Genomic DNA, 27942 nt, shown 5'->3' on the forward strand with positions numbered 1-27942 from the left:
AAAAAAAAAAAAAAAAAAAAAAAAAGACTTTGATTTAAAAAGGGAGATTTTTATTTTTCGGACCTTTTTCAGGTGGATTGAAACCATACTTCATAAGGCTTCAAAGAAATTATTTTCATGTTATAGCTACTGTTATATAAGTTTAAAATCCTAATAGCATTTTTACCTATTATATTAAACTTTAATAGAGTATTTCAGAATTTAGAGAAACCTGTTGAGTAGTAAATGAAAATGAAATAAAAATATTATTACAGGCATACCTTGGAGATATTGAGAGTTTGGTTCCAGACCACCGTAATAAAGTGAATACTGCAATAAAGCGAGTCACATGAATTTTTAGGTTTCCCAGTGCACCTAAAAGTTAGGTTTACCATAATTCAAAAAGAGTCATGTACCAAAATGTTCATTGCAGCTCTATGTACAATAGCCAGGACATGGAAGCAACCTAAGTGTCTATCAGCAGATGAATGGATAAAGAAGATGTGGCACATATATACAATGGAATATTACTCAGCCATAAAAAGAAACGAAATTGAGTTATTTGTAGTGAGGTGGATGGCCCTAGAGTCTGTCATACAGAGTGAAGTAAGTCAGAAGGAGAAAGACAAATACCGTATGCTAACACATATATATGGAATCTAAGAAAAAAAATGTCATGGAGAACCTAGGGGTAAGATGGGAATAAAGACACAGACCTACTAGAGAATGAACTTGAGGATATAGGGAGGGGGAAGGGTAAGCTGTGACAAAGTGAGAGAGTGGCATTGTCATATATACACTACCAAACATAAAATAGATAGCTAGTGGGAAGCAGCCGCATAGCACAGGGAGATCAGCTCGGTGCTTTGTGACCACCTGGATGGGTGGGATAGGGAGGGTGGGAGGGAGGGAGACGCAAGAGGGAGGAGATATGGGAACATATGTATATGTATAACTGATTCACTTTGTTATAAAGCAGAAACTAACACACCATTGTAAAGCAATTATACTCCAATAAAGATGTAAAAAAAAAAAAAGCAATGATGTCATGACATCTCATAGAAATGTAGGGAAAGTCCACTGCACGCTAAGGAAGGAATGAGAGTAAAAAAAGCAAGTAACATCTTAAGAGTCTTACGAATTTTTTGACCTTGTAGAGTCCTGGAAAGGTCTCTGGGACACCTAGGGATCAATGGACACACTTCAAGAATTACTGGTCTACATCTTCAGTGATGAAAATGAAGTATGAACTGTGAAAATGAAAGAAAAAAAGAAACAATTAGCACCAGCTTTTTTTGACAATCATCTTAAACCAGTATATACATGACAATCATTCTATGGTGTCTTTTATTTTTTATTTTCTGCACTAAAAAAATCAAGTTCTAACGCCTTACTTGAAAAGATTTATTATTATTATCATCACCCTTTTAATTTCTCTAGGCTTCTTCAGAGTTTGTTTCACCCAGAACTTCACAACTCTAGAATTATATGGTCTGAGTTAAATATTATATGTATCATAAAAACTTGCGTGTCTGTTCTATTTTTGCCCAAAAAACCCCACAAAAAACTATATTACACAGAAATCCAGAGCAAGTAATGAAATTTGGCAGGCATAAAACAATGCAAATTCTTCCCCAAATGGCTTTTCTCTACATTAAGTCTCTTCAGTTTTCTTGTACATTAATAGTTGGATGGAGCCAAAGTAGTTATTTACTTTAAAAATGGCAGTAGCAATGAGAATGCTTTACAGCAAACTAAAAGTATATATAGAAAGCATATATACATATCTATATAGAAAGAAATTTGAATTGTGTAGTATAAAAATTACATGTTTTTAGTATAATTTTGGATTTATTAATTTCTCTTATAATCTTTTTTTTTTGCTCTGTTGTAGGTTCATACAAGTGCATAATTATTATAGCTTCTTGATGGGTTGCCTTTTTCATCATTATGTAATTTCCCTCTTTATACCTGTTAATTCTTTTTCTCTTAATTTTGCCATGTGCTTGTGCTAGTTCTGTGGCCTTGGGCAAGTCATTAACCTCTCATTTTCATTATTGTAAAATGGGTATAATAACTACCTTATAAAGTTTCTGTGACGATTCACTGAGAAAATATAAAGTATCGTTCAGGTAATAGGTTCTCCATAAATGGATTAAAAGAATTTTTTTGACTTAAGGGTTTTGCTTTTCTCTTCCTTCTTCCCCTCCTCTTTTAAAGCATCTGGTTTTAGATACTATTTGCCAATAATTAGAAATGTACTTAAGAGATATGATTAAAATAGTCATCAGGACTTTTTTTTTAAGTGGGTGAAGGTGATGTCGTATTTGCCTCCCAAGACCCGGGTCTAATAATTCTCTTGGTAGAGCTTTAAGTTACTGTTTTCTGCATCTGTATTACATCCAGTGTTTCTGTCTAAGAATCTTCCACATTTCTCTGGTGTATATGAGTCTTTTTAAGGTAGTTGAGACAACTGAAAAAGGACAAAAGTCAACTTTTTGAGGAGCCCACTTTTCTACAACAAATATTATCAACCTGAATAGGATATAGAGTTGTTAGTAAGTCTTCAAATAAATACTGTGTTTAAGTCTAAATATACATAGGGGTGTATCGAAGTGTCATGTACATTTAAGGAGACAGAAGTGTGTATTTTCTCCTTCCTTTTTGATAGCATTTAGGACTTATCTTTTATTCCTGTTCTTAAGTTGGATTTTTATTGTTTATATAGCCAGTGTGTATTGTGTGCCTTCTGTGGGCCTGGATATAGAGAAGGGGAGAAAAGAGAATTTCAGCTGAGAAAGAGCATAAAAGGGTTAGAAGTATATGGCATATATATATTGTAACCAGATAGTCAAGAGATGAAAGACACAGTGCTTTAGAAAGATAAAGTTGTGATCAGTCTCTGGAAAACCTTGAGTGACATATTGAAGAGTTTTGACTTTATTCTGTAAGCTGATCAAAACCACTGAAGGCTTTGAGGATAAAAAATCAGGTTATATACTGAAAATATAAGTTGTATACAGGAAAATAGTCTGTTGGCAATGTTGAAAAAGAAGTAGAAAGAAACATTAGTAACAAAGTATTATGAGTAAAACTTTAGCTTATTTAAAATGTTACTTGGTAACATTGAACTAGGAGCTTTAAATATAGTTTTCCTTGAGGTCTTTTAACATGTTACATTTATCAGTGAGACCCTTCAGACCACTCTATATATTGATAAACTAATCTTCCAGCCTGTGTTTATTTTCCTCCATAGCCCTTAGTACCACCAGTTGTATTATATACACACATTTGTTTGTTTATTGTCTGTTTCCCCCCACAATATTGTAAGCTCCATGATAGTAAGGACTTTATTTGTTCAGTGCTTCTCCCCAGTGCTTAGAACTGTGCCTGGTTTATACCCTTTAATAAGTATTCATTAAATGAATGAATGAATATTCAAATTGTGGAAGATGACCACAATTTTTATGTGGTTTATGATGTGGGGGCAGCAGTAGGACAAGATCTTGGTTCCTTCCTAGAAAGTTCTGTTAAAAAATGTTTTCTTTTCCCTTTCCTGCAGAGTTTATATTCAGAGCACCAATCAAATTAAGCAAGCCTGGGGAACTTCGTGAGGAATATGAAAGCCTGAGAAAGGTACAGTATAACAGTATACATATCATTATGCCATTCATTTTCTTAAAGTTAATTGAAATGATGACATTAAAGAATGCTTAGTGGGATTTTTGATTTACTAGGGATTTTTAAAATTTATAATGCAGAGCCTGTCTTTCTGTACCCTACCTTATACTGGTCTAGTTAGATTCTGTAGCTGTAATGGAAGTAGAGTAAACCTTAACTCAGAACCCCTTTTAAGCTGTCCTTTCAAAGATGAAAATGTAGCTCACACGGCCTATCACACACCTGCTGCAATAACTGGCCACCAAGAGTGTCTTGGCATTTAAATGTTAGATAAAATCTAACATTTAAGCTTTAATAATAATAGCTTGTCTTATTTTTCTTTATCTTGCAAGGTTCCTCTAATTACATGTAGCTGGTATTATCTTTTACTGCTTTCACTCTCTTAAGTACTCCAGAAGAACTGTAACTTAGACTAGTAAGCGTAGTGGAATAATTTTCTAGTTAGGGAACGTTTACCATTGGGAAAGCTTTTAGCTGTGTCCACATCATCTTATTCTTGATGTTTTCAAGCTAATAGTCTGGGAATCACTTGGAAGATTAAGACTTCAGAAAGACTGGTAATAAGAAGTATGTTATAAGATTTGTATCATCCTTCCCTAGCCCTCTCCCAGAACCACCGTCCCTTACCCAGGTTCATAAACGATTAGATAATCATTCTACATGTAGATATTTAATGTTTTATAAAGGCAAATAATCCACTTAATCTTAATCAGACATCATCATAAAACAGAGGCAAGACAATAACATGATGGCATTTTAGACTGAATGAAAAAGATCAGTATTTAATAAGGTCATGTTAAAAAGAAAAGATAAAAAACTGTGCTTAATTACTGTATATTCTTTGATCTTTTCTTTTAAATGAGAGTGTCAAATGCTGACTTGGGTCCTCATGCTCCTTTTGTATTGGTGTTGTGAGTTTTTTTGTTTTTCGTTTTAAATCAGTTACAAAGCTTTTTTCTACATAGAAACAAATTATTCTTGGGGGCTACATCAAAAGAACCACAGATTTCTCTTAAATAAAATTCCAGAATATGCAGATATTTAGTTTTAATATAACTTTTCAGAAACTTGGAGAATATGGAAATTTTGAAGCTGTCAGCTTGAAGATAATGAGAAAACAGGGACTTGGAGGTAGAAAAAGGAGGTAAAGCAGAAGGCATAGTGAGTGTAGAGATTTTTTTATAAGCCTTGGGAGAGAGAAGGATACCTTGGGGAACTGTTCCTTCGTCCTGTTAAGAAGGAGGGACAGGAAAATCGTTTTAAAAGCGACTGATAGCATAATGCTGTTGAGTGAAGCTAGGATAATCTCATTCTGCATAAACTGGATTGGGTTTGAAAAACACTCACCTGTGTCATTTGTGTTAAATAAATGTTAAATAGGTTTCCCCCCACCCATACTCCAAGTACCCAGGTTATCCTACACTCATTGTATAACCTGGAAAATGGAAATCCAAGTCATAAAATCAAAAGGCACTAATATGGCATACCCATGTAATGGAATACTATTCAGCAATAAGAAGGAATGAACCACTGATACATGCTACCAGATGGATGAGCCTCAAAAAGATGCTAAGTGAAAGAAACCAGATAAAAGAGACCACATATTGTATGTTTCCATTTATAGAAAATGTCTAGGAATAGACAGAAGTACAGAGACAGACAGTAGATTAATGGTTGATTGAGTAGGGATGAAAATGGGGATTAACAGTAAATGATCATGAGTGATTTTATTACAGCGATGAAGATTTCTAAAGCTGATTTATGGTGTGTTCCACAACTTGGTAAATTTACTAAAAATCGTCGAATTATATACTTGAAATGGATGAATTATATAATATGTAAAAATATGCCTCGATAAAGTAAAAAAAATTAAGGCACTAGACATTTGGATGGAGAACTTGATAAAAAAGATGTCTCTTAGAATGCATATTTTCTGAAACAAAACAAATATATAATTATCTAGATGAATCCCTAGGGGAGGGAGATGTTTAAAAGTTTCTACTGAGCAAGCGATGGAAATTAATTCTATATAACTCATCATTACTAATTTGACATGTAATACACTATTTAGTATACTTTATTATTTTGTTTAAATGACAGTAAAAACCTTTATAAGGGCTATAAAACGTTAACAGGAAATTTTATTCCCCTAATTCTTGTTCTTTTAAAAGATGTTTGCTTACTAACCATAGATCCCTCCACCCATGGTGTAGTGTTATGCTTACTGAGGTTACTATGTTTCTAAATTTTATGATTCTATAAATAGGCTTATATTTCTAAATATGTTTAAAATTTTCTTCCTGCCATGTGTTGTAGTTAATTTTGTCTTTTTTATGCAGGAATATGCAGAGCAAAATGTGAAAGTTCTCCTTTTTCTTATTTTCCACTTTCTTCCCCAGAGATAACGAGTGTCAACAGTTTAGTGTATATCCTAGATCCTTTATATATTTACACACACACACACACACACACTCTCTCTCTCTCTCTCTCTCACACATATGCTTTAGTCTTTTTTAGTATAAATAAGATCATGATGTATATTCATTTATTCATCATATATTTATTATGTCCTTACTGTGTGCCAGGTACTAAGAATATGATGCTGAAGAAGACACCCAAGGTTCTTGACCTCGGGGAGATTTCATTCTAGTGGGGAAGATGTACAGTAAATAAGCAAAAGAAATTTAATATATATTAGTAAAGCAGGGTAAGAAGAGTTAGAGGGGAGTGGAAGGGAAACTTGAGACACAAAAAGACTGTTTTTGATACAGTGATCAGGGAAAGTCTCAGAGAAGGCAACATTTAAGTTGCTACCTGAAAGAGATGAGGGAGCAAGCCAAGTAAACTTATGAGGAAAGAGCATTCCCAGCAAAGAGAACAGCAAATGCAAAGGCCCTGAGATAGAAACAAGTTTGACTTGTTTAAGGAACACTGTGGCTGGAACTGAGTGTACAAGTTGTGGAAGGGTGGTTTGGGGATTTGGTAAGATGTGAGTTGGAAGAGATAGAGGGCCAGATCAAAGAAGGCCTAGTTGCTTGGTAAGGACCTTAAATTTATTTTAAGTGTGATGGGAAGCCAGTAATATGATCTGAATTATACTTTTAAAAGGTCTCTGGTTGTTGTGTGGGGAATAAACTGTAATGGGTCTAAGAATTAGGAATTGGATTTACTGTGAATAGTAGAGACCCCAAAACAGTGACTCAAATAAATTAGGAGTTTTACTTTTCTCCAGTAACAAAAAGCTGGAGGTAAGCTGTCCAGGGCTGATTATGGCAGCTCTAGGACATCAGGGATGCAGGCTCCTTTTTGTTCTTCTGTTTAGACATCTTCAAGTGTGCCTGTCTCCTTGTGATGTGGATCAACCATCGTTGATCCTTCTGTAGAATCCCATCTAGACAGAAGGTAAGGCAGAAGGGCCTATGTCAGCTGAATTGGGTCTTTTAAAGAGCCTTCTCCAAAGCCGTACCGAGTGACTTCACCTGTATTTTGTAGTTGAGTGTCACAGACTCCCTCTAGCTGCCAGGAAAGCTGGGAAGCATAGTGTTTTAGCTGGGTACATTAACTTACTAAGTAAAATTAGGGTTCTTTTATTTACTTATTTTTATAAATTTATTTTTATTTTTGGCTGCGTTGGGTCTTTGTTGCTGCACGCGGGCTTTCTCTAGTTGCGGCATATGGGGGCTACTCTTCGTTGCAGTGCACAGACTTCTCATTGTGGTGTCTTCTCTTGTTGCAGAGCATGGGCTCCAGGCGCGCAGGCTTCAGTATTTGTGGCTCGCAGGCTCTAGAGCTCAGGCTCAGTAGGTGTGGCGCACGGGCTTAGTTGCTCCGTGGCACGTGGGATCTTCCCAGACCAGCGATCAAACCCGTGTCCCCTGCATTGGTAGGCGGACTCTTAACCGCTGCACCACCAGGGAAGTCCCTAGGGTTGTTTTAGTAAGGAATGAAAGAATGAATACTGGAGTGAGAGGCCCGCGTACCACAAAAAAAAAAAAAAAAAAAAAAAAAGAATGAATACTGGGTAGGCAGCTAGGCTGTCTCTGCCTCATGGGACAAGAATGGAAATAAGACCAATTAGAACACTTTTGGAGTAAGCAATGGGTTGGGTTTAACGAGGATTAGGATTTTACCAAAAGTATGACAGAGGGAATGATGCTGTGGACTTGAAGGTGTATACGAGGAAGTTGTTGTAGTTTTGGACTGTGGTTATTTTAAGGAGGTTGTTTGAGGAAGGAATTGAGGACATGGTGGACAATGAGAGTGGTAGAGTCAGTGGACTGGAAGTTTTGATGGTGTTAAAGAATTATAAAAGTAGGGTGACTAGCATATAAGTAAAGTTGGAAACCTAGAAGTCGTCGTCTAAATGTGAGAGGGTTAAATGTGAGACTGGGTGGTGGTTTAGTTATTGAACATGACAGGGTTTAGGCTATGATTATGGGAGGAGGTAACTGAAGTAGGATGGAAGAAAAGATTTATCTAGAAGGAAGTGAAGAAACTGAGAGAATATACTGATATTGAAATCTTCAGGAATATCACTGGAGTAGCTGGGCAGAAACTTAAGTGCCAAGGTTTTCTGTGAATAAGGGGAGTTGACAGGTGACTACCTCAAAGAGGGGTTGTGGGTATTACAGTCTGATGGTAAATACTTCATAGAAGCTAGGAATTTTGAGGAATAATATGATCTATTCTGTAGCCAGTTTTTTTTTTTTTTTTTCCCTCTAACAATATGTGCTTTTTTTGTGGAGGGGCCGCAGGTGCTTTCATATAGGTACTTTTTTCATACTGAATGGTATTTCATAGTGTGGATGAGGCATAATTCACTTAACCATTGATCATTTAAATTGTTTTCCATTTCCCCCAGTTTTGAAGAGATGTTGCACTAAACACACATGAACATATCTGAGCAAATACTGCCTTTAAGTTAGATTGTTAGAAGTGAAAGTGCAGGTCAGATTGTATATACACTTTGTATTTTGGTGGATATTCAAAAGACTTCTTTCAACTTAACTCTCTTACCAACAGTAAAAGAGAGTCCCTTTTCTTTAAATCTTTGCTAAGCCTTTATCATTATTTTTAATATTTTGCTATCTGCTGAATAAAATATCTCATTGTTTTAATTTACATTGCCCTGGTTACTAGAGAGGAGGAGCATCTTGTGCTTACTGGCCATTTACAGGTTTTCTATGAATTGCTTACTTATAACCTTTAGGTGTGAAAACTAGTTCCATCTTTTGGATGTTTGTGATCTTGATTGCTAATGGCATGCTGTATTTTCTGTGCTTTTATAGATGTATTCTATTAAAAAGAAGTTTTCTGACATTTTATGGTGTTTTCAGTAGAAGGAGAAAATTAGCATGTGCTCAGTCCTCCATCTTGTTACATTGATTGGGGAAAGAATTTTGTTATATTCATTCTTGAATATTTATATTCTTATTATATATTTTTTGAATTTTATTTTTTTATACAGCAGGTTCTTATTAGTCATCAGTTTTATACACATCAGTGTATACATGTCAATCCCAATGGCCCATCTTGTTATATTCTTGTCTGCAGTAAATATATGTTGAAATGAAAAAATAAGTTTTATGGAGAAATTATTTCAATATTGATCTCTTTATGGTTCTCATCTATATAAGATTGACTGTTAGTCATTTTGTGTTTTGAAATAATTGATTCATCCCTATAAATTCTATTTATTGGTTGCATTAAGCTTATTATTTACACCATTATTCCTTCTGCTTATGCAGTTTGTTAGGTGCTTAACTTTGACCACATGGTTAAATAATAGTTGCTTTATATTAGATTTTGGAAACATATAATCCAGCATGCCCTTGTTTGTCTTCGTTGAATCATTAGACTCTGAAAGGTTAAAGGTAGGGGAAAAAAAACAGCCTTTGCTTCGAGACTGCTTATCTCCCTGGTTTCTGTAGTGGGAAAGATGAACTGCTTTTGATAATTCTGCGGATCACATGAGTGGTTTAGGCTTTCTCTGAATTGGTTTACTGACCTATCCATTTTCTTTTTTCTCCCTCACCACTGGTTCGTTTTTGAGGAGTATTTTCTCCCCATTGCTGGCTGAATTATTCAAGTAGTAAGCATGCAGTTCTAGTCCTTAGCCAGAGCACAGAGTAATCAGATACAGTCAATGGGTTACTGAAGTGAGTAATGACTTTATAAGGCAGACATTAACTTTTCTGAAGGAGTTTTTTAAAGGTAAGTAAACTTTTAGGGCCTAATTATCTTTGAAATAATATATCTTTAAAGTTCCTTTTATTATTTTTCTGCCATAAACTGTAAAATATAGTGTACTTTATTAAAGCTTGAACATTTCACTTAAATCTGTTTGGCTGTACAGTGTATCATGAGCTGAATATTGAGCTGGCCTTTCCCTTATTTTTTTAATTTACTTACTTTAAAAGAAACTTGTATTTATTAAAATATATTCTGTTGCACCATGGATGCAGCAGGTTGTTTGCTTGTTTAAAACATTTTTTTCCTATTAGATTGTGAAATCTTTCAAGATGGATCTGTTTGTTTAGTCTCTTTAACTCTCCACCACATCTAATATAATATCTTGCACTTATATATTTATTACACATGGATTGAATTGTTCATCATCCAGTTTCAAAGCCCCTTCTTTTTAAGAGAAATGACTTGTGTAAGGATATACAACTGGTTCATGATAGAACTAGATGTATTTTAAGATTTCTAGAGTTCTTTTTACTACATTATTTTCTGTGCTTCTTCCTCTGAAATGTCAATATGTAATCTTTGAGGAAATGCATACTTGGGTATGTGCTGATGTGCATCTTTCTAGAATAAGAAATAAATACAGAATCTCATAGTACATCTTTAAGAGCAGGTAAGCTGTATGGTACTAAGAAGGAAAAACTCTCAAAAGAATAAGTTTTAATTTTGACTGCACGAGGGAACAACTGTTTAGTTTATAGGATGTTCAAAATCTGAAAGTGTTAACGTGGTTGTCTTTTGCTATTTACAACTACCCAGACAAGGAGAAACAACTTTATCAAGTTATATGCTTTTCAAAGAAAACAACACATTTGGGAAATACAAAGCATGATCAAATTTAATTAGAATTGCAGGTTATTCATGTTATATCTGTAATGTCCTGTTTTTCCTTGTCTCTTTCATTTATGAGAGGAGACGATCAATAGTTATAAGGTTACTACATTAGTATAGTATTTTATGTGGTTTAGAGACTAGTTTAAATAAAATCATTTCAGTGCTCCTTGAAAGCCAAATGAGAGAATTTTCTAGAAATAGTCACAACTCTTCTGTCCCTTGTACAAAATAAAACATTTTGTTAAAGTATCTGATTAGTGAAGCTTATAGTAAATTTAAACAGCTTTATTTTTTCTTATTTATAAAAGGAAGCAGAATTATAAAATTCTGTGAATTGTAAAAAGAAAACAAAATTATAAAAAGATTTAAAGGAGAAAGGGAAAATTACCAGTAATTCTGCCACCTAATAACCATATTTAAATGTTTATTGTATTTTTTTCTAGTCAAATTATTTTGTTTATAATACCAATCTCCAATAGCTTGAAATAAAAATTTCCCGTTGAACTGTATGTCACTCTCTTTAAGAACATCCTGTTTTTCATTAAAGTAATTTCTAAACCACTCTAAGTGTTCGACCTTCTGCTTAACACTCAGATGGGTTTTTGGAAAGGCCAGGTCACCAGCTCCATGAAGTGGCGAGTTGATCCTTGTTTTGGAAAATCCTCCAGGTATTTATCCAGAAATATATGTTAATGAGATTCTGAACCCTTATCATCAAAACCTGCTTCATTGTTAATTGGGACTCCCACAGGTTCTCCTCTTTTGTCCATTGGCTCATCTCTTCAGAATCATTCTGAAAGGACTGTTCATTGACTGTGGCTAACTGCTTAGCAGATTCCACAATCCAAAGTGAAGGTGTTGTCTCTGTGTGTCAGGTGCCTCTTTAGTAACTGCCTTAAGCCCAAAAATATTAAGCCTCTTGCCTTTGAATATATTTTTCCTAAAACTTGTTCTAAGATCAGTGGTCTTAAGATCAGGTTGAAGATCCTGACCAACATCATCATCATCAGCTCCTTCATCAAACTGCATCTGATTCACTAGTCTTGTACTAACTCTAGCTGTGGCAGGCAGATCTGGCAACTTTCGTAGCTGATATGATGTTACTGAAACTAATTTTAGTTCTTTTGCCCTCTTTCTGTGCCCTTGAGTCTTCCTTGTGCTGCTGAAGCAGCTCTGACTTGGTCATCTGCTTGTCAAAAGGGGTAGTCTGCAACAGCAGGTGCAGCCACCACCAACTCAGGACTCAGGGATTCACTTCTCTTTTGGGGACATCTTCTGGAGCTTTTTGAAGCCTGCTAGTTGTAGCCTCCACACTTTTAAGTTGTCTTCTGTTGGGTGGCTTTGTTGTTTGTACATTTACTGTGCTTTCAACTTTCATGCCCTTAATAATATTTATCAAGTCTTTTTTCTTATTCTTCTTTACACTGTCTTGGCTGTCTCTCTCCTTGGAATCTCATGGATTGGAGCCAAATGCTTATCTTTCTTGCTGTAGATCATGCTGTTAGTACCAAAGTATCTTTGGATATTATTTTTTTTGTTCTGACCATTATATTCAGAGAAGGGAATAACACAAATTGCAGCTACCAATTCCTCTGGGCCTCCAGAGCACAAAGGGAGGTGGGAAAGGGGGCAGAGGGGTAGGGAGCCCCACACTCTTGGAAACATTGTGGAGAAACAAGCTGAAATGGGAATACAATGGGGGTAGTGCATCCTCTGCCAAACATGCCCCACCCCCATTACGCTTAGTGAATAAGTCAGACAGAGAGAGACCAGTACTGTATGATTTCACTTATATGTGGAATCTAAAAAACAAATGAACAGACATAACAAAACAGAAAACAGTTATAGATACAGAGAACAAACAGGTGGTTGCCAGAGGGGAGAGGGGAGGAAAGAAATAGGTGAGGGAGATTAAGAGGTACAGACTTACAGTTGCAGAACAAATGAGTCATGAGTATGAAATGTACAGTGTGGGGAAATATAGTCAATAACTATGTAATATCATTGTATTGTGACAGATCATAACTAGATTTATCATGGTGATCATTTTGAGTACAGAAATATTGAATCACTATGTTGTGTAACAGGAACTAACATAGTGTTGTAGGTCAGTTGTACTTCAAGAACAAACAAGCAAACTTACAGAAAAAGAGATCAGATTTGTGGTTACCAGAGGCAGGAGGTGGTGGGAAAGGGAATTGGATGATGACAGTCAAAAGGTATAAAGTTCCAAGTTATAAGATAAATAAGTACTAAGGAGGTAATGTACAACATGATAAATATAATTAACACTGCTGTATATGAAAGTTAAGAGAGGGACTTCCCTGGTGGTGCAGTGATTAAGAATCTGCCTGTAATGCACGGGACACGGGTTCGAGCCCTGCTCCAGGAAAATCCCACATGCCGCAGAGCAACTAAGTCCATGTGCCACAACTACTGAGCCTGTGCTCTAGAGCCCACGAGCCACAACTACTGAAGCCCGCATGCCACAACTACTGAAGCCCACGTGCCTAGAGCCTGTGCTCCACACAGGAGAAGCCACCACAATGAGAAGCCTGTGCACCGCAATGAAGAGTAGCCCCTACTCACTGCAACTAGAAAAAGCCTGCATGTGGCAACGAAGACCCAATGCCCCCCCCAAATAAATAAATTAATTAATTTTAAAAAAAAAGAAAGTTAAGAGTAAATCCTGAGTTCTCATCACAAGGAAAAAAATTTTTCTTCTTTAATGTTGAATCTGTATGAGATGATGGATGTTCTCTACACTTATTGTGGTAATCATTTCATGATGTATGTAAGTCAAATCATTATGCTACACTTTGAACTTGTACAGTGCTGTATGTCAATTGTATCTCAGTAAAACTGGAAGGAAAAATGTTTATCATAAACTTAAGCTTAAGACTTTTTACAGAATAGATTTAGGATCACACTTTACATGCCCTTTTTACTGACTGTTTTGTTTAACATATCATATGAAGCTTTCCATATCAGTGTATTTTGATCCATGCCAACATTTTTAATGGCTGTATAAAATAACAGAAAATATCATTGTGATATATTACATGCGTGCCAATATTTTACTTAAAGCCAAACCATTCAAGAATCAGAAATCACTTTTAAAAATATGATATTTAAAAAAGATTCCACAAGATAATTTAAAAAATTTCCCATCTCTATCCAAATCTGTGTAAAAATTCACAGGTAATCCACTTTCAGTAAAATTGCCAGCTTGGTTTTATTTTTCTGGTTTCAGATGAGAGTTTAAAACCTCATTTGCTGCTTACATTTGAGAGTCCACTTTTTGTTTGTTTATGTCAAACTTTAAAAAAAATTGCAGGTGCTCAGTAAATCACAATACAAATGATGTGGCTATTTTGCCCTTAGCTGACAGGCAGTTTATTAAAGTGCTTAAGAGCCATCTAAGTTCAAATCCTGACTCTCCATGTGAATTTGGGCAAGTTAGTTCATCTCTCCATTTCTTAGTTTCCTGGTCTGTAAAGTGGACCCCATAGTACCTAGCTTAAAGGGTTATTGTGAAATAGTGCCTGGTACATAGTAATCCATATATAAGAATTATTATTATTCTTTAAAATTTGGAATTAAAAAAAATCTAGCACAGGGCTTCCGTGGTGGCGCAGTGGTTGGGAGTCCGCCTGCCGATGCGGGGGACATGGGTTCGTGCCCCGGTCCGGGAAGATCCCACATGCCGTGGAGCGGCTGGGCCCGTGAGCCATGGCCGCTGGGCCTGCGCGTCTGGAGCCTGTGCTCCGCAACGGGAGAGGCCACAACAGTGAGAGGCCCACATACCGCAAAAAAAGAAAAAAAGAAAAAATCTAGCGCAAAGTAACCCCCCTCCATTACTGCCATTTTTTAATTTGTTCATTTGAGTGAGAAGTGGCTGACTGTCAAAAAGTCATGGTTGGAAGCTGGAAAGTTAGTGGTATGAACCATAAATGATTCCCAGTTTTCTTGAACTTTGGACGGTGAAGACCTGTCTTTGCCTTTTCATAATCAATGATTTAGAGCTCTTACTTTATACTTCTTGTGAGTGCACGCCCCTTCATTTAGCCTTTTAGCTTGGCAACTAAACATATGACTTAGTATCTGCTGGTTCAATTTATGTATAAACTTGAACGCTTAAAATTAATTTTATATGCATTTCTGTAGAGCACATGTAATAATTTAAAACCTATATTAAAGTAATTTAAAACACTTTATTACATAAAGGAGAAAATTTGTAAAATGTTATATTGGCATAAATATTTAAATATACTTTATTCTAAACATAACATTTAAATTGAAAGGTGTTTAAGAATTTAAAGTGAAGAGAGCATAGTGTTATCAGTTTGTTAAAATTAGGTAAGAATCATAAGAGCAAATAGTTGCTTTGGTGCTATTTATGTGATTGTTCAAGTAGAAGTCATGGCTTTTGCCTTGTATGCAAGATTTGCTATGATTTCTGGATTCTGTGAGATGGAAGCTTCAAGTAGTCCTTACTTACCCCAAACACTTGCTTTTTGTGGGTAGCATCAGCAGTAGTCACCAATTAGACCCTATATAAGTGGTAACTGTTAGTATCAAATGAGAGCCTAGGAACCAGATGGAAGATGCAAAGCATTGATCACTATAGATACCAAAGTAAATTGAAATGTTCTGATATTAATTTGAATATCTAACAAGTTCATCATGGTCTGGAGCAGTGTTTCTGAAGCAGTGGTCCCCAACTTTATCAGCTTATATAATATATATTCTTTTCATAACCCCCTTAATAATTTAAAATATTGTTAATGTCTTCTATTAAAGAATAAGCCCTAGATAAGCAACAAAAATGTATTCAACCTATTTATTGAGGTATTTAGTGGGTAGAACCTTATGGACTATAAGTATATGATTTGTTAGATTGTTAAAAATATATTGAAAATTAAAGATTTCCATCACTACCTTTGTGAATCCTCTTAAGGGTCTGGGGTCCCAGTTTGAGAACCTTTGGCCCAGAGATAACTAGAAAATGTAGGAAATGAGTTATATATGTATAACTCATATAATTTACTATATGTTTTTATATATAATATTTTATAGGAAAAATCTGTTAGTTGTGTGTTAGGGGAAAGATTAAGGAAACACCATGAGGCTAGAAGGTCCTACAACTCTCACAAATTATTTCTGTAGTCTACTATCAGAGGGTGGTGGACCATTTTACCAATTTAGATACAAAAATGAGAAAATTATGGATGCATGAGCCTCTAATCTTTAAAGTGCCATTGGGATTACTGTGCTGGTGTCACCTGTGGGCAGCACGGCGCTGTACCCGTGAGGGGTGGGTAGTGTAGGTGGTCATAGCGACTCTCAGGGCTCTGCACTTCATGTTCAAAGTGGAAAACCACTTCCAAATGTTTCTATTGTGATGTCCTGGGGATGAAGGCCTTATGATGGGAAATGGAGTAAATCAGTGATAGAATTTGGACCTGAGGATGATCATTTTGTTGCAGAACTGACTTACAGTTATGGCATCAGAGACTGTAGCTTGGCAGTGACTTCATGGGTATCACGCTTGCTTCTAGCCAGGCTGTCTGCAAAGCCAGGAAGCTGGAGTGGCCACTCAATGAAGTCGCAGTAGGTGTCTTTGAAACCAAAGCCCCCAGAGGATATAAATTCTATTTGCAGAACCGCAGTCCACCTCAGTCAGATCCTGTATTAAAAGTAACTCTAGCAATTTCTGATCTTCAGAAGTCCTTGAACTACTGGTCTAATCTGCTGGGAATGAAAATTTATGAAAAAGATGAAAAGAAGCACAGAGTTTTGCTGGGCTATGCTGATAACCAGTTTAAGCTGGAGCTACAGGGCATCCAGGGGGGCAGTTGATCATGCAAGCAGCTTTTGGACGAATTGCCTTTTCTTGCCCCCAGAAAGAGTTGTCAGACTTAGAAGACTTGATAAAAAGGGAGAATCAGAAGATTCTGACTCTCCTCGTGAGTCTGGACACTCCAGGGAAAGCAACAGTGCAAGTGATCATTCTGACTGACCCTGATGGACATGAAATTTGCTTTGTGAGGGAAGAAGCGTTTCAAGAACTCTCGAAGATGGATCCAAAGGGAAGCAAATTGTTGGCTGATGCAATGGCAGAAGTTAAAAGAGATGAATGGTTTGCTCCACAAAATAAACCAAAGGCTTCAGGTTAACTGAAGACATCACGTGGAACAGGCGTTAGTGATTCCTGTCAAACACCTGTGATGCCTGATGTGTGATAAATGCTCTCACAACTTGATGGTTTCCTATACAGGCAAAGAGGCTGGAGTGGTGAAAATTTGTGTATTTTAACCTTTGAGAGCTCTGATATATTTTAGAGAGAAAATCCTATCATTATCAGTCCATTTAGAGGAGAACTCTTGCTGACATCTGCGCTGTCACTGTAAGGGCAAATTCTGTGTGTGACTGTGTTAGATTAGTAATAAATTCTTCTCCAGCCTGGGACAGCTATATGGAACATTATCTTTGGTTGGGGATGGAGGGAATTTTGATAAGCATGTAGATTTAATGAGAACAATTAAATCCAATTTAAAAAAAAATGCCATTGAGCAGCACTCTTCCCACCAGCCCTGTGTTCATGGCACTGTCGGGTTGGTTACCTTTTATTGTGGAATTGAGAGAAGCTCCCCAAAGCATGGGGACTGGTAGAGTCGCCAAAATAGGTATAGTTTGTATTGCAGAGAATATTAGTTGGAAGACCTATTAAAAATTGATTAGTCCCATCATATCTTTCATTTCGATCACATTCTTATAGAATCTAAGCACCATGCAAACAGCTTTGTCATTTTTGATCAGGGCTGTATCCTCAGCACTAAAAGCAATGCCTAACACATAGACTGTAGTGCTCTGTAAATATCTGTGGAATTAAACTTATTGAATACAGGCCCTATGTCCAGAACTAAAGTGGGAGGGGGGAAATCAAGGATGAATAGCATGGTTCCAGGTTGATAGAAGCTCATAGTGTCTGAGGGAAGGGAAATTTGAAAACAAGCAATTGGACACAAGCAATTTGTGTTAAAAATCCGTGGTAGAAAGAAGTATGTTCTGGATGTTATGAAATGTATTTTAAAATATTTCGTTTGAAACAGTGTGGTGTATATGTGTTTTGCTTTAAACTCTAAGGATGGCTAGTTAACATTGAAGTACTAATAGGGAATACATACTCTGGAGTAGTTACTTAGCATTTGAGAGACTATAATCAGAACTTTCTCTGCATAGGCTCCTATAAGCCCTTCAATTATTTCTATAATCACCCAGCATCTGAGGTTTTTTAACTTGCATAATGGATGTTATAAATGATTTCTAAATTGTGTAATATTTAAACAAATATAAAAAAACAATAAAATGAACAATAAAACCCCTGTATACCCATCACTCAGATTCTACAGTTATGAAGATAAATAATTTTTCATGGTGAAATGAGTATTATTCAAGATATATGGATTAGCTACAAATATTCTATGGGCATCTCCACCCTTCCATGAACAGGATTTAAGAATCTAGCGAGCTCAACAGTCTATTCCTTTGACGGCACCTTGCCCTATGGCTAGGAATTCTGTTTGCTCCTGTGTTTAGCTGTTAGACAGTTCAACTACCTGATTCTAATTAGAAGACTAGTTGAAGCCTGCTACTAGGATATTGCCTTGAGAAACCTGTCATACAGATTTTTTTTTTTTTTTTTTTTTTTGCGGTACGCGGGCCTCTCACTGTTGTGGCCTCTCCTGTTGCGGAGCACAGGCTCGGGATACGTAGGTTCAGTGGCCATGGCTCACGGGCCCAGACACTCCGCAGCATGTGGGATCCTCCCGGACCAGGGCACGAACCCGTGTCCCCTGCATCGGCAGGCAGACCCTCAACCACTGTGCCACCAGGGAAGCCCCCAGATTGTTTATTGTAGTATCTAAAAGGATAGAAAGCTAGCTGGAATTTCATGATACTTATATAATAGGTTGTGCTGTAAAATATATATGACATAAAATTTGCCAATTTAACCACTTCAAGTGTACAATTCAGCGGCCTTAAGTACATTCACAGTGTTGTGCAATCAAAACTGCTTTCTTTTTCCGAAATATTTTGATCACTCCAAACAGAAACTGTGTACCCATTAATATCTCCCCATTCTACCATCACCCCAGGCCCTAGTAACCTCTAACCTTCTTTCTACAAATTTGCCTATTCTAGATATGTAAGTGGAATCATATTGTATTTGTCCTTTTGTGACCTGGCTTATTTCACTCAGCATAATGTTTTCAAGGTTCATTCACATTGTAACATGTTTTAGTACTACATTCCTTTTTTTGGCTGGATATCCCATTGTATGCATATATCACATTTTGTTGATCCTTTCATCTCCTTCCCACTTTTTGGCTCTTGTGAATAATGCTGCAATAAACATTGGAATACAAGTATCTGTTTGACTCCTGATTTTATTTTGGGTATGTAATTAGGAGTGGAATTGCTGGGTCATGGGAATAATTGAATGTTTAATTTTTTGAGAAATCGTCATACTGTTTTCTACAGCAGCTGCACCATTTTACATTCCTACTAGCAATGTATGAGGGCTCCAATTACTCCATGTTCTTGTTAGCACTTGTTATTTTCTGAGTTTTAAAAAAATAATCATTCTAGTGGGTATCTCGTTAGGTTTTGATTTGCATTTCCCTAATGAATAATGATGTTGAGCCTTTTTTCATGTGCTTATTGACCATTTTATATCTTCTTTGGAGAAATGTCTATTCAAGTCTTTTGCTTAGTTTTGAATTGGGTTGTTTGTCTTTTGGTTGTTTAGTTTTAAGAGTTTTTTATGTATTCTGAATATTAAATCCTTATCAGATACATGATTTGCAAATATTCTCTCCCACTCTATAGGTTGTCTTTTCACTTTTTTGATAGTGTCCTTTGCACAAAAGTTTTTAATTTTGATGAAGTCCAATTAACCTGTTTGTTCTTTTTGGCATAAGTTGTGTATGCCTTTCTATTTGGCTTTTTTACTCAGCATAATTATTTTGAGATTCATTCACTAATTACATGTATCAATAGTTTATTCTTTTTTATTGCAGAATACTATTTCATTGTATGGATATGTCACAATATGTTTATCTATTTGCCTGTTAATAGAAATTCGGGTTGTTTCCAGTTCTTGGCTATTAGAAATAAAGCTACTGTGAACATTCACATGCAAGTCTTTGTATAGAATAGAATTTTTTTTCTCTTAGGTAAATACTTAGTCATGAGAAGGCTGGATCATATGGTAGGTGTGTGTCCTTTTTTAAGAAACTGCCAAACTTTTCCAGAGTGGTTTTACCATTTTAATTCCTACCAGTAGAGTATGAAAGTTCTGGTTTCTCTCAATCTTTGTCAGCGTTTGCTGTGGTGAGTCTTTTTAATTTTAGCAATTCTAACTGGTGTGTAGTGGTATCTCATTGTGGTTTTAATTTGTATTTCCCTGATGACCAGTGATGTTGAGCATCTTTTCATGTGTTTATTTGTATTTTCTTGCTGTTGAATTTTGAAAGATCTTCAGGTACAAGTCTTAACGGGTATATGCTTTGCAAATATTCTTCTCCCAGTGTGTGTCAGTCTTTTCATTTTCTTAGAGCCTTTTGATGGGTAGAAGTTTTTAACTTTCAAAAAATACAGTTTAGGGCTTCCCTGGTGGCACAGTGGTTAAGAATCCGCCTGTCAATGTAGGGGACACGGGTTTGAGGCCTGGTCTGGGAAGATCCCACATGCCGCAGAGCATTTAAGCCCGTGGACCACAACTACTGAGCCTGCGCTCTAGAGCCCACGTGCCACAACTCCTGAAGCCCCTGCGCCTAGAGCCCATGCTCTGCAACAAGTGAAGCTACTGCAATGAGAAGTGCGCACACCACAACGAAAGTAGCCCCTGCTTGATGCAACTAGAGAAAGCTGCTCACAGCAACAAAGAACCAAAGCAGCCAAAAATAAATAAATTTATTTATTTTTTAAAAAATACAGTTTATATATTTTTTTTCCTTTGTGGATTTTGCTTTTGGTGTTATATCCAAGAATTCTTTTCCCAGCCCAAAGTCACAAAGATTTTCTCCTATGTTTTCTTCCAGACATTTTAGAGTTTTAGGCTTTACATGTAGGTCTGTGATCCATTTTGAGTTTTTATATATGGTGTGTGTATGGATTTCCCAGTTATTCTGGCACCATTTGTTGAAAAGACTATCCTTTCTCCATTGGATTGCCTTTTGCACCTTTGTCAAAAATTAGTTACCCATATATTTATGGGATTATTTCTAAACTCTGTATTGTATCTGTACCATTGATCTGTTTGTTTATTTTCACACCAATACCATGCTGTTTTGATTATTGTAGCTTTATAATAAGTCTTAAAATCCATTAGTATTAATCCTCCAATTTTGTTCTTTTTCAAAGTTATTTTGGCTTCTTGGTTCTCTGTATATCCATCTGAATTTTAGTATTGGCTTGCCAGTTTCTACAAAAAAACTTGCTGGCATTCTGATTGGGATTGCATTGAGTCTATAGATCAATTTGGGGAGAACTGACATCTCAATAATTGAGTCTTCATATCCGTCAACATGGTATTCTTCTATTTATTTAGGTCTTCTTTAGTTTCTCTTGGCAGTGTTCTGTGGTTTTCACTTTCCAGATATTTTGTCAGATTTATCTTAAGTATTTCACATTTTTGGATATTACTGTAAGTGTTATAATTCTTGCGAGTATGTAAAAATACTGTTGGTTTTTATATTTTGATATTTTATCCTACAACTGTGCTAAACTCATTTAGTAGTTTTAGTAGCTTTTTTGTAGATTCTGGTGGATTTTCTACATGGAGGATCATGTTGTCTGTGAATAATGACTGTTATTATTGGAGGACTTTACTTACAGATTTTAAAATGATAATCATCAAGACACTATGGTGTCGGCATAAGGAAAAGACATATAATCAGTAGAATAGAGTATAGTCCTGGAATAAACCCACTCATATATAGTCAGTTGATGTTCACAAAGGCACAAAAGTAATTCAGTGGCAAAAGAACAATCTTTTCAACAATGGTGCTGGAACAAACTGAATATCCTATGAATAAGTAAAAGTCAATCTTGATCTCTCCTTTATACCATATACAAACATTAATTCAAAATGCATCATAGACTAAATGTAAAAGCTAAAACTATGCAGAAGAAAACAGAAGAAAAAGTTATTGACCTTGGGATAGGCAAAGATTTACTAGTCAAGAACCGAAAAAATCCTAATCACAGAAGAAAAAAATGATGTTAAATTTTATTGAAGTAAAAAACCTCCACTCATTTAAGAAATACGCAGAGCAAAGACTGGGAGAAGATATTCTCAAAATGTGTATCTAACAGTGGACTTTCATCCAGAACTTATAAAAAAAACTCATGCACCTGATAATAAGGTTAAAAAAATAGGATAAAAGGTTTTATTGAAAATAGACACTTCACAAAAGAAGACATGCTACTAAACATATGAAAAGATGCTCAACATAATTAACCAGCAGGGAAATACTCATTAAAATCACGTATAGGATATCCCCTACATCCTCTGGAATAGCTAAAATTAAAAGGCTAAGAATTCCACGTGTCCAAATGAGTATGAGAATGTAAATAAGCTGGAACTCTCATGCATTGTTAGTGGGAATATAATCCTCCCTCGGTATTTGTGGGGGAATGGTTCCAGAAACCCCGTGGATACCAAAATCCATGGATGCTCAAGTCCCTTATATAAAATCGCAGAGTACAGTTGGCCTTTGGTGTCTGTGGGATTGGTGTACATGGGTTCCACCAAAGACAGATTGATTTTTGATCTGTGGTTGGTTAAATCCACTGATGGTGGAACCCACGGATGTGGAGGGCTGACCGTGTAAAATGGTATAACCTCCATGGGAAACATTTTGGCAGTTTATAAATTTAAACATATACTTACTACTTGACCCAGCAATTCCACTTGTAGCTGTTTAGACAAGCAAAATAAAAACATCTGTTCACAAAAAGACATGAATGTTCATAACAGCTTTATAACAGCCCCAAACTGAATACAACCCAAACGTACAATACTTGAATGGATAAACAAATTGTGGTATATTCATACAATGGAATATAACTCATCCATAAAAGGAATATAATATAATAAACTTAGTAACATGGATGAATATCAAAAATATGCTGTGAATGAATCCTGACATAAAGGAATATATGCTGTATGATTTTATAACAGGCAAAACTAATCTGTAGTCATAGTTATAAGATTAAGGGTTGCTTAGGGCTGAGTGGCATGGGAGATTGATTACTAGTGGGTTTTTTTAAGTGGATTTTTTTTTGTCATTTGTCTTTGTTTTTGTTTTTGTCTGTGCTGCAAGGCTTGTGGGATCTTAGTTTCCTGACCAGGAATCGAACCTGGGCCCTCGGCAGTGAAAGCACGGAGTCCTAGGCACTGGACCGCCAAGGAATTCCCACTAGTGGGTTTGAAGGGACTTTTTTGGGTGGTAAAAATGTTTTATATCTTGATTAGGGATACAGTTACATGGATATATACATTTGTCAAAATTCATCGAGCTATGCATTCCATGTGATCATTTTATCGTATGTAGATTATGCCTTAACATAGTTGATTTTTTAAAAACCAGTTCAAAGTGGATTGTAGATCTAAATGTGAAAGGTCAAATAATAAGCTCCTTAAAGATACGATGAGAGAATTTCTGAAATGGGATATAAAAAACACTAATGTTAAATTAAACTGTATTAAAACCTGGAGCATCTTGTCTTTAAAAGGCACTAACAGGAGAGTGAAAAAGGCAAGCGGGCTTCCCTGGTGGTGCAGTGGTTGAGAGTCCGCCTGCCGATGCAGGGGACACGGATTTGTGCCCCAGTCCGGGAAGATCCCACATGCCGCGGAGCAGCTGGGCCCATGAGCCATGGCCGCTGAGCCTGCGCGTCTGGAGCCTGTGCTCCGCAACAGGAGAGGCCACAACAGTGAGAGGCCTGCGTACCGCAAAAAAAAAAAAAAAAAAAAAAAAGGCAAGCTACCGTGAGAGGGGAAAAAAAGTGTGGGTGTGTGGGTGGGTGTATGTATGTATCTTGTAGGTATATTTTTTTTCTTGAAAACTGCCTCATATTCAAAAAATATAAATAACTCCTACAAATTACTAGGGAAAATCCCAAATATTTTAAAGGAGAAAGGGCAACGATGTGAATAGGCACATCATAAAAGAGAATTTCCAAATAGTCAATAAAGACATGAAAAGCTGCTCTAGATCTTTAGTCATCAGAGAAATGCAAATTGAAGTCATAATGCAGTATCAATATATATGCACTGAAATGGCTGAAATAGACAATACTGTTAACAAGGTTGAGAGCAACTGTCATTCTGCTACATTGCAGGTTGGGGTGGGAGTGTAATTTGTACAACCAATTTGGGGAAACTATGGCAGTGTACCCGTGCGTTATGACTAAACAGCTTCTCTTTTAGAATATACCGCACAGAACAGTATGTGTATCAGGATACGTACACAAGAATGTTCATAGCAGTTTATTTGTAAATAGCTACAAATTAATAACTATGCAAATATCCATTAACAATAGAATTGTTGTTTTGTAGTCAAACAATGGAATACTATAAAACAATGAGAAAGAACAACCTACTACATGCAGCTACATGGATGAATCTCACAAATGGAATGTTGACTGAAGGAAGACAGATTCAATACATATATAAGATTCCACTTATATAAATTTCAGAAATAGGTGAAATGATTCTTTTTGGTGTGGGAAGCTGGGATCATGGTTACTTTGGGGTGAGGAATAGGCACAAGGGGTACTGCTAATATATTGTTTCTTGATCTGGGTGGTAGTTACATGGATGTGCTTATTTTGTATAATTTGTCATGCTTTACATTTATGATTTGTACACTGTATATAATGCTTTGATTTTTAAAAGTTTATTTTTGGGAATTCACTGGCAGTCCAGTGGTTAAAACTCTGTGCTTCCACTTCAGGGGTTCGATCTCTGGTCGGGGAGCTAAGATCCTACGTGCCACGCGGCCTGGCCAAAAAAAAAAACAAAAACGTTTATTTATAAAAATTAATGATGAAAAAGTAAAGATATTTTGAGGAAAAAAATTACATTGTACTCTTGATAGTGTGGCTGAGAATGAGATTACTGTACAGAAATCAATAGTTTTTCTTTAATAATTAGCGTCTAAAAATGGAGGCAGGGACTTCCCTGGCAGTCCAGCGGTTAGGACTCCCAGCTTCCACTGCAGGGGGCATGGGTTCCATCCTTGGTCAGGGAACTAAGATCCTGTGAGCTGCTGGGCGTGGCCAATAAATTTAAAAAAAAATGGAGGCAGTAATAAGCATTCCACTTACAGTGGTGGGCGGCTTCACTTGGTACAAGCTGAGATCTCTTTTGTTTTGGCTCCTACTGCTTGCCTCTTGCTTTTAGCTCTAGGGCTTCTCTGTGGTTGCTGCTGCAGTCCCTACCATGAGAACTTACTTGAGCCAGCGTCAGGGGTATTTAACATCCCGTGGAGCAAACTTTGGTCAGCAGGAAGTGGGAGTCTATATATATATATATATATATATATATATATATATGCTTCCCCCTTTCTCACTTCTGATTGATAGTCTTGAGCTGCATTGCATACAGTTTCTCATATTGTCTTCTGTAGCCAACTGTCAAGCCAACCACTTTTATTGGCTTGCTGTCTCTCCTTGTTATACTACTCGATCCTTAACTCCTGCTACCCAATAAAGTATTCATGAATAAGCCTTCTACTCAGACTCTGACCTGCTCCCCATAACAAAGAATTATCTAACCCAAAATGTCAGTAGTGCTGAGGTTGAGAAACCGTGGTATTTGAAGCCAGTGGTTTGCTTTAAAATCTAAGCTCTTCGATATTCAAACACTGACTTCAGGAAATAACCACTGAATGTTAATTTTTGTGTCTATAAAATGATAATGATAAGGTAAGCTCTATAAACTTAATGCCCAAAACATGGAAGAGTTCAGTAAACAGCAGCTATTGATACTTCTTATTCAAGTTTATATGCTATTTTCTGACACCAAGTCATTTTCGCTGAATATAAAAACTCTTTCCTAGATACCAAGTTCTCAAGTCCTTATAAATAACCATCAAAAGGGACCAAAAAAAAAGCATCTGCAGAACCCAATATAGAGAAAACACCAACATGATTCATGTGAAGATTTAAATGTATATATGGGTTTTTCAATTTTGTAAATTTTTACCTTTAAGGTGATGCTGTGTTAGCAGAGACTCAACATTGCAATGAGAAGGTTGTTTTGCCAACAACACACAAGTTAATTGTCAAAAACTTTGAGAGCAGCCATAAACATTATTAGGAGGCAAAGGATGCATTCTAAAACACTAGAAAAGCCAGAGAACATAGTATGTAAACACAAGCACAAAACAAAATAACACTAAAATACATAAAACAGGAAATTTAATATTTAGTTTTTTTTTTTTTTTTTTTTTTTTTTTGGTGGTACGCGGGCCTCTCGCTGCCGCAGCCTCTCCCGTTGCGGAGCACAGGCTCTGGGCGCGCAAGTTCAGTGGCCATGGCTCACGGGCCCAGCTGCTCCGCGGCACGTGGGATTCCCCCAGACCGGGGCACGAACCCGCGTCCCCTGCATCGGCAGGCGGACTATCAACCACTGCGCCACCAGGGAAGCCCTAATATTTAGTTTTTTAAAAATAGCAACGTCTGTGTATGTATATATTGTTGGGGGCTATCCTATGCATTTCGGATGTTTAGTAGCAGTTCCTGGCCTCTACCCACTAGATGCCAGTAGCACCACACACCTTATCCCCTCAGTTGTGACAGTCAAAAGTGTCTCCAGACATTGCCAGATGTATCCTGAGAGGCAAAATCATCCTTGGTTGAGAACAACCGAGGTAAACATAGGTTTGAATTCCAGCTCCAAGGCTATGGCTCTGTGAATTTGCCATAGTTTTTTTTAAACCTTAGTTTTTTAATTTTTAAAGTAGAGATAATGAGATAATGTAATAGTGCTTTAGCTCTGCACCTGACACATAGAGTTCAGTAAATGATAACGTGATATAAAACCTGTTTTTTGTGTGTGCCACTCTGCCTTTCTATCCTCTAAAAGTGAAATGCCCCTTTGTAGCCTGTGGTCATCTAAGATCATTAAAAGGCATTGATGTAAGATCATAAAAAGGCATTGATCTTTCATGTGGGCAGTTAGCATAGACTTCAGGTTTGCTTTCTGCCTAGCTATGGGTTAGCTTTCTTCCTCTTGTGTTCTTGTTTGACTTGGGCAGAGTTGGGAGTACATTATTTCATTTGAGTCTCCTCCTGACGTAACATTGTTTATGGTGTTCTTTGCATATTCATAACCTCTTGAATTAGACCCAGCATGTTAAAGACTAGTTCAGGCTTATTGGAATCATACCTGTGGAAATTGGAAAGATAAGACTAAATCTTATTGTTGTTTATTGTTATTGTTGTTTTTGTTTTTTAACCCAGTTGACAGCCAATGAAAAATATTTATTTGTTCTTTAGTTTTATTTTATAAGTATGATTAAAAATATTAATAGCCTAGAATTGCTTTCATATACATTGTCATTTAAATTTTATTAAAATCCTAGGCAATGAAAAGAGAATAAAGGGAGGTTAGGAAAGGGAACTCTTGATATACTGTAAGTATATAGCAAGATACTGCAGTAAATACTGTATATTATTATCTCATTTATTTCTTACAACGATATCTGCAAAGTAAGTAGAGTTATCCTGTTTTGTAGGTGAGCATATGGTGGTTCATTTGCCCAAGATCATATAGCTGCTAAATAAGTGACAGAACCACTAGAACCCAGGTTTTAAATTCCAAAACCCATCTTATTTTCATAATGCCATGCTACCTCCCCCAAATGAGGAGCATATTAGTCTGCCTTAACTTTCTTTGTAGACAATGTATCTTGACCTATCCTGTGGATCACAAGATCCACATAAATTGTAGGACGATGGAACTGTGATAAGCCATTTTTTCTGTTTCCAGTAGGCCCAAAGACCTTTCTTGCCTAGACCAACTTCTCTGGCCCTCTGTGGCCTACATCTTTGCTGTTCTCCTGGTCCAGTGTAGTTATATCTGGTTTATGGAAGTAAGGAAAGTTTTTAGGTTCCACC

General features: G+C 36.5%; 1 protein-coding gene and 2 pseudogenes across 1 annotated transcript in view; 2 read left to right on the plus strand and 1 right to left on the minus strand.

Moving 5' to 3' along the window:
• The window catches only part of RNF169 (ring finger protein 169), an 85114-nt gene that overhangs the window by 26918 nt on the left and 30254 nt on the right, over positions 1-27942 (plus strand). Inside the window, exon 2 of the mRNA XM_027083392.1 lies at positions 3542-3615. Within this exon, the coding sequence (XP_026939193.1) occupies positions 3542-3615 (74 nt within the window). The remainder of the gene's footprint in view (positions 1-3541; positions 3616-27942) is intronic.
• Positions 10121-12560, minus strand: LOC113607764 (28S ribosomal protein S31, mitochondrial pseudogene; annotated as a pseudogene).
• Positions 15166-17988, plus strand: LOC113607872 (glyoxalase domain-containing protein 4 pseudogene; annotated as a pseudogene).

Source organism: Aethalodelphis obliquidens, unplaced genomic scaffold (assembly GCF_003676395.1).
Source record: "Aethalodelphis obliquidens isolate GAN/ISIS:26980383/991018 unplaced genomic scaffold, ASM367639v1 scaffold50, whole genome shotgun sequence".
NCBI classification, from domain to species: domain Eukaryota; kingdom Metazoa; phylum Chordata; class Mammalia; order Artiodactyla; family Delphinidae; genus Aethalodelphis; species Aethalodelphis obliquidens.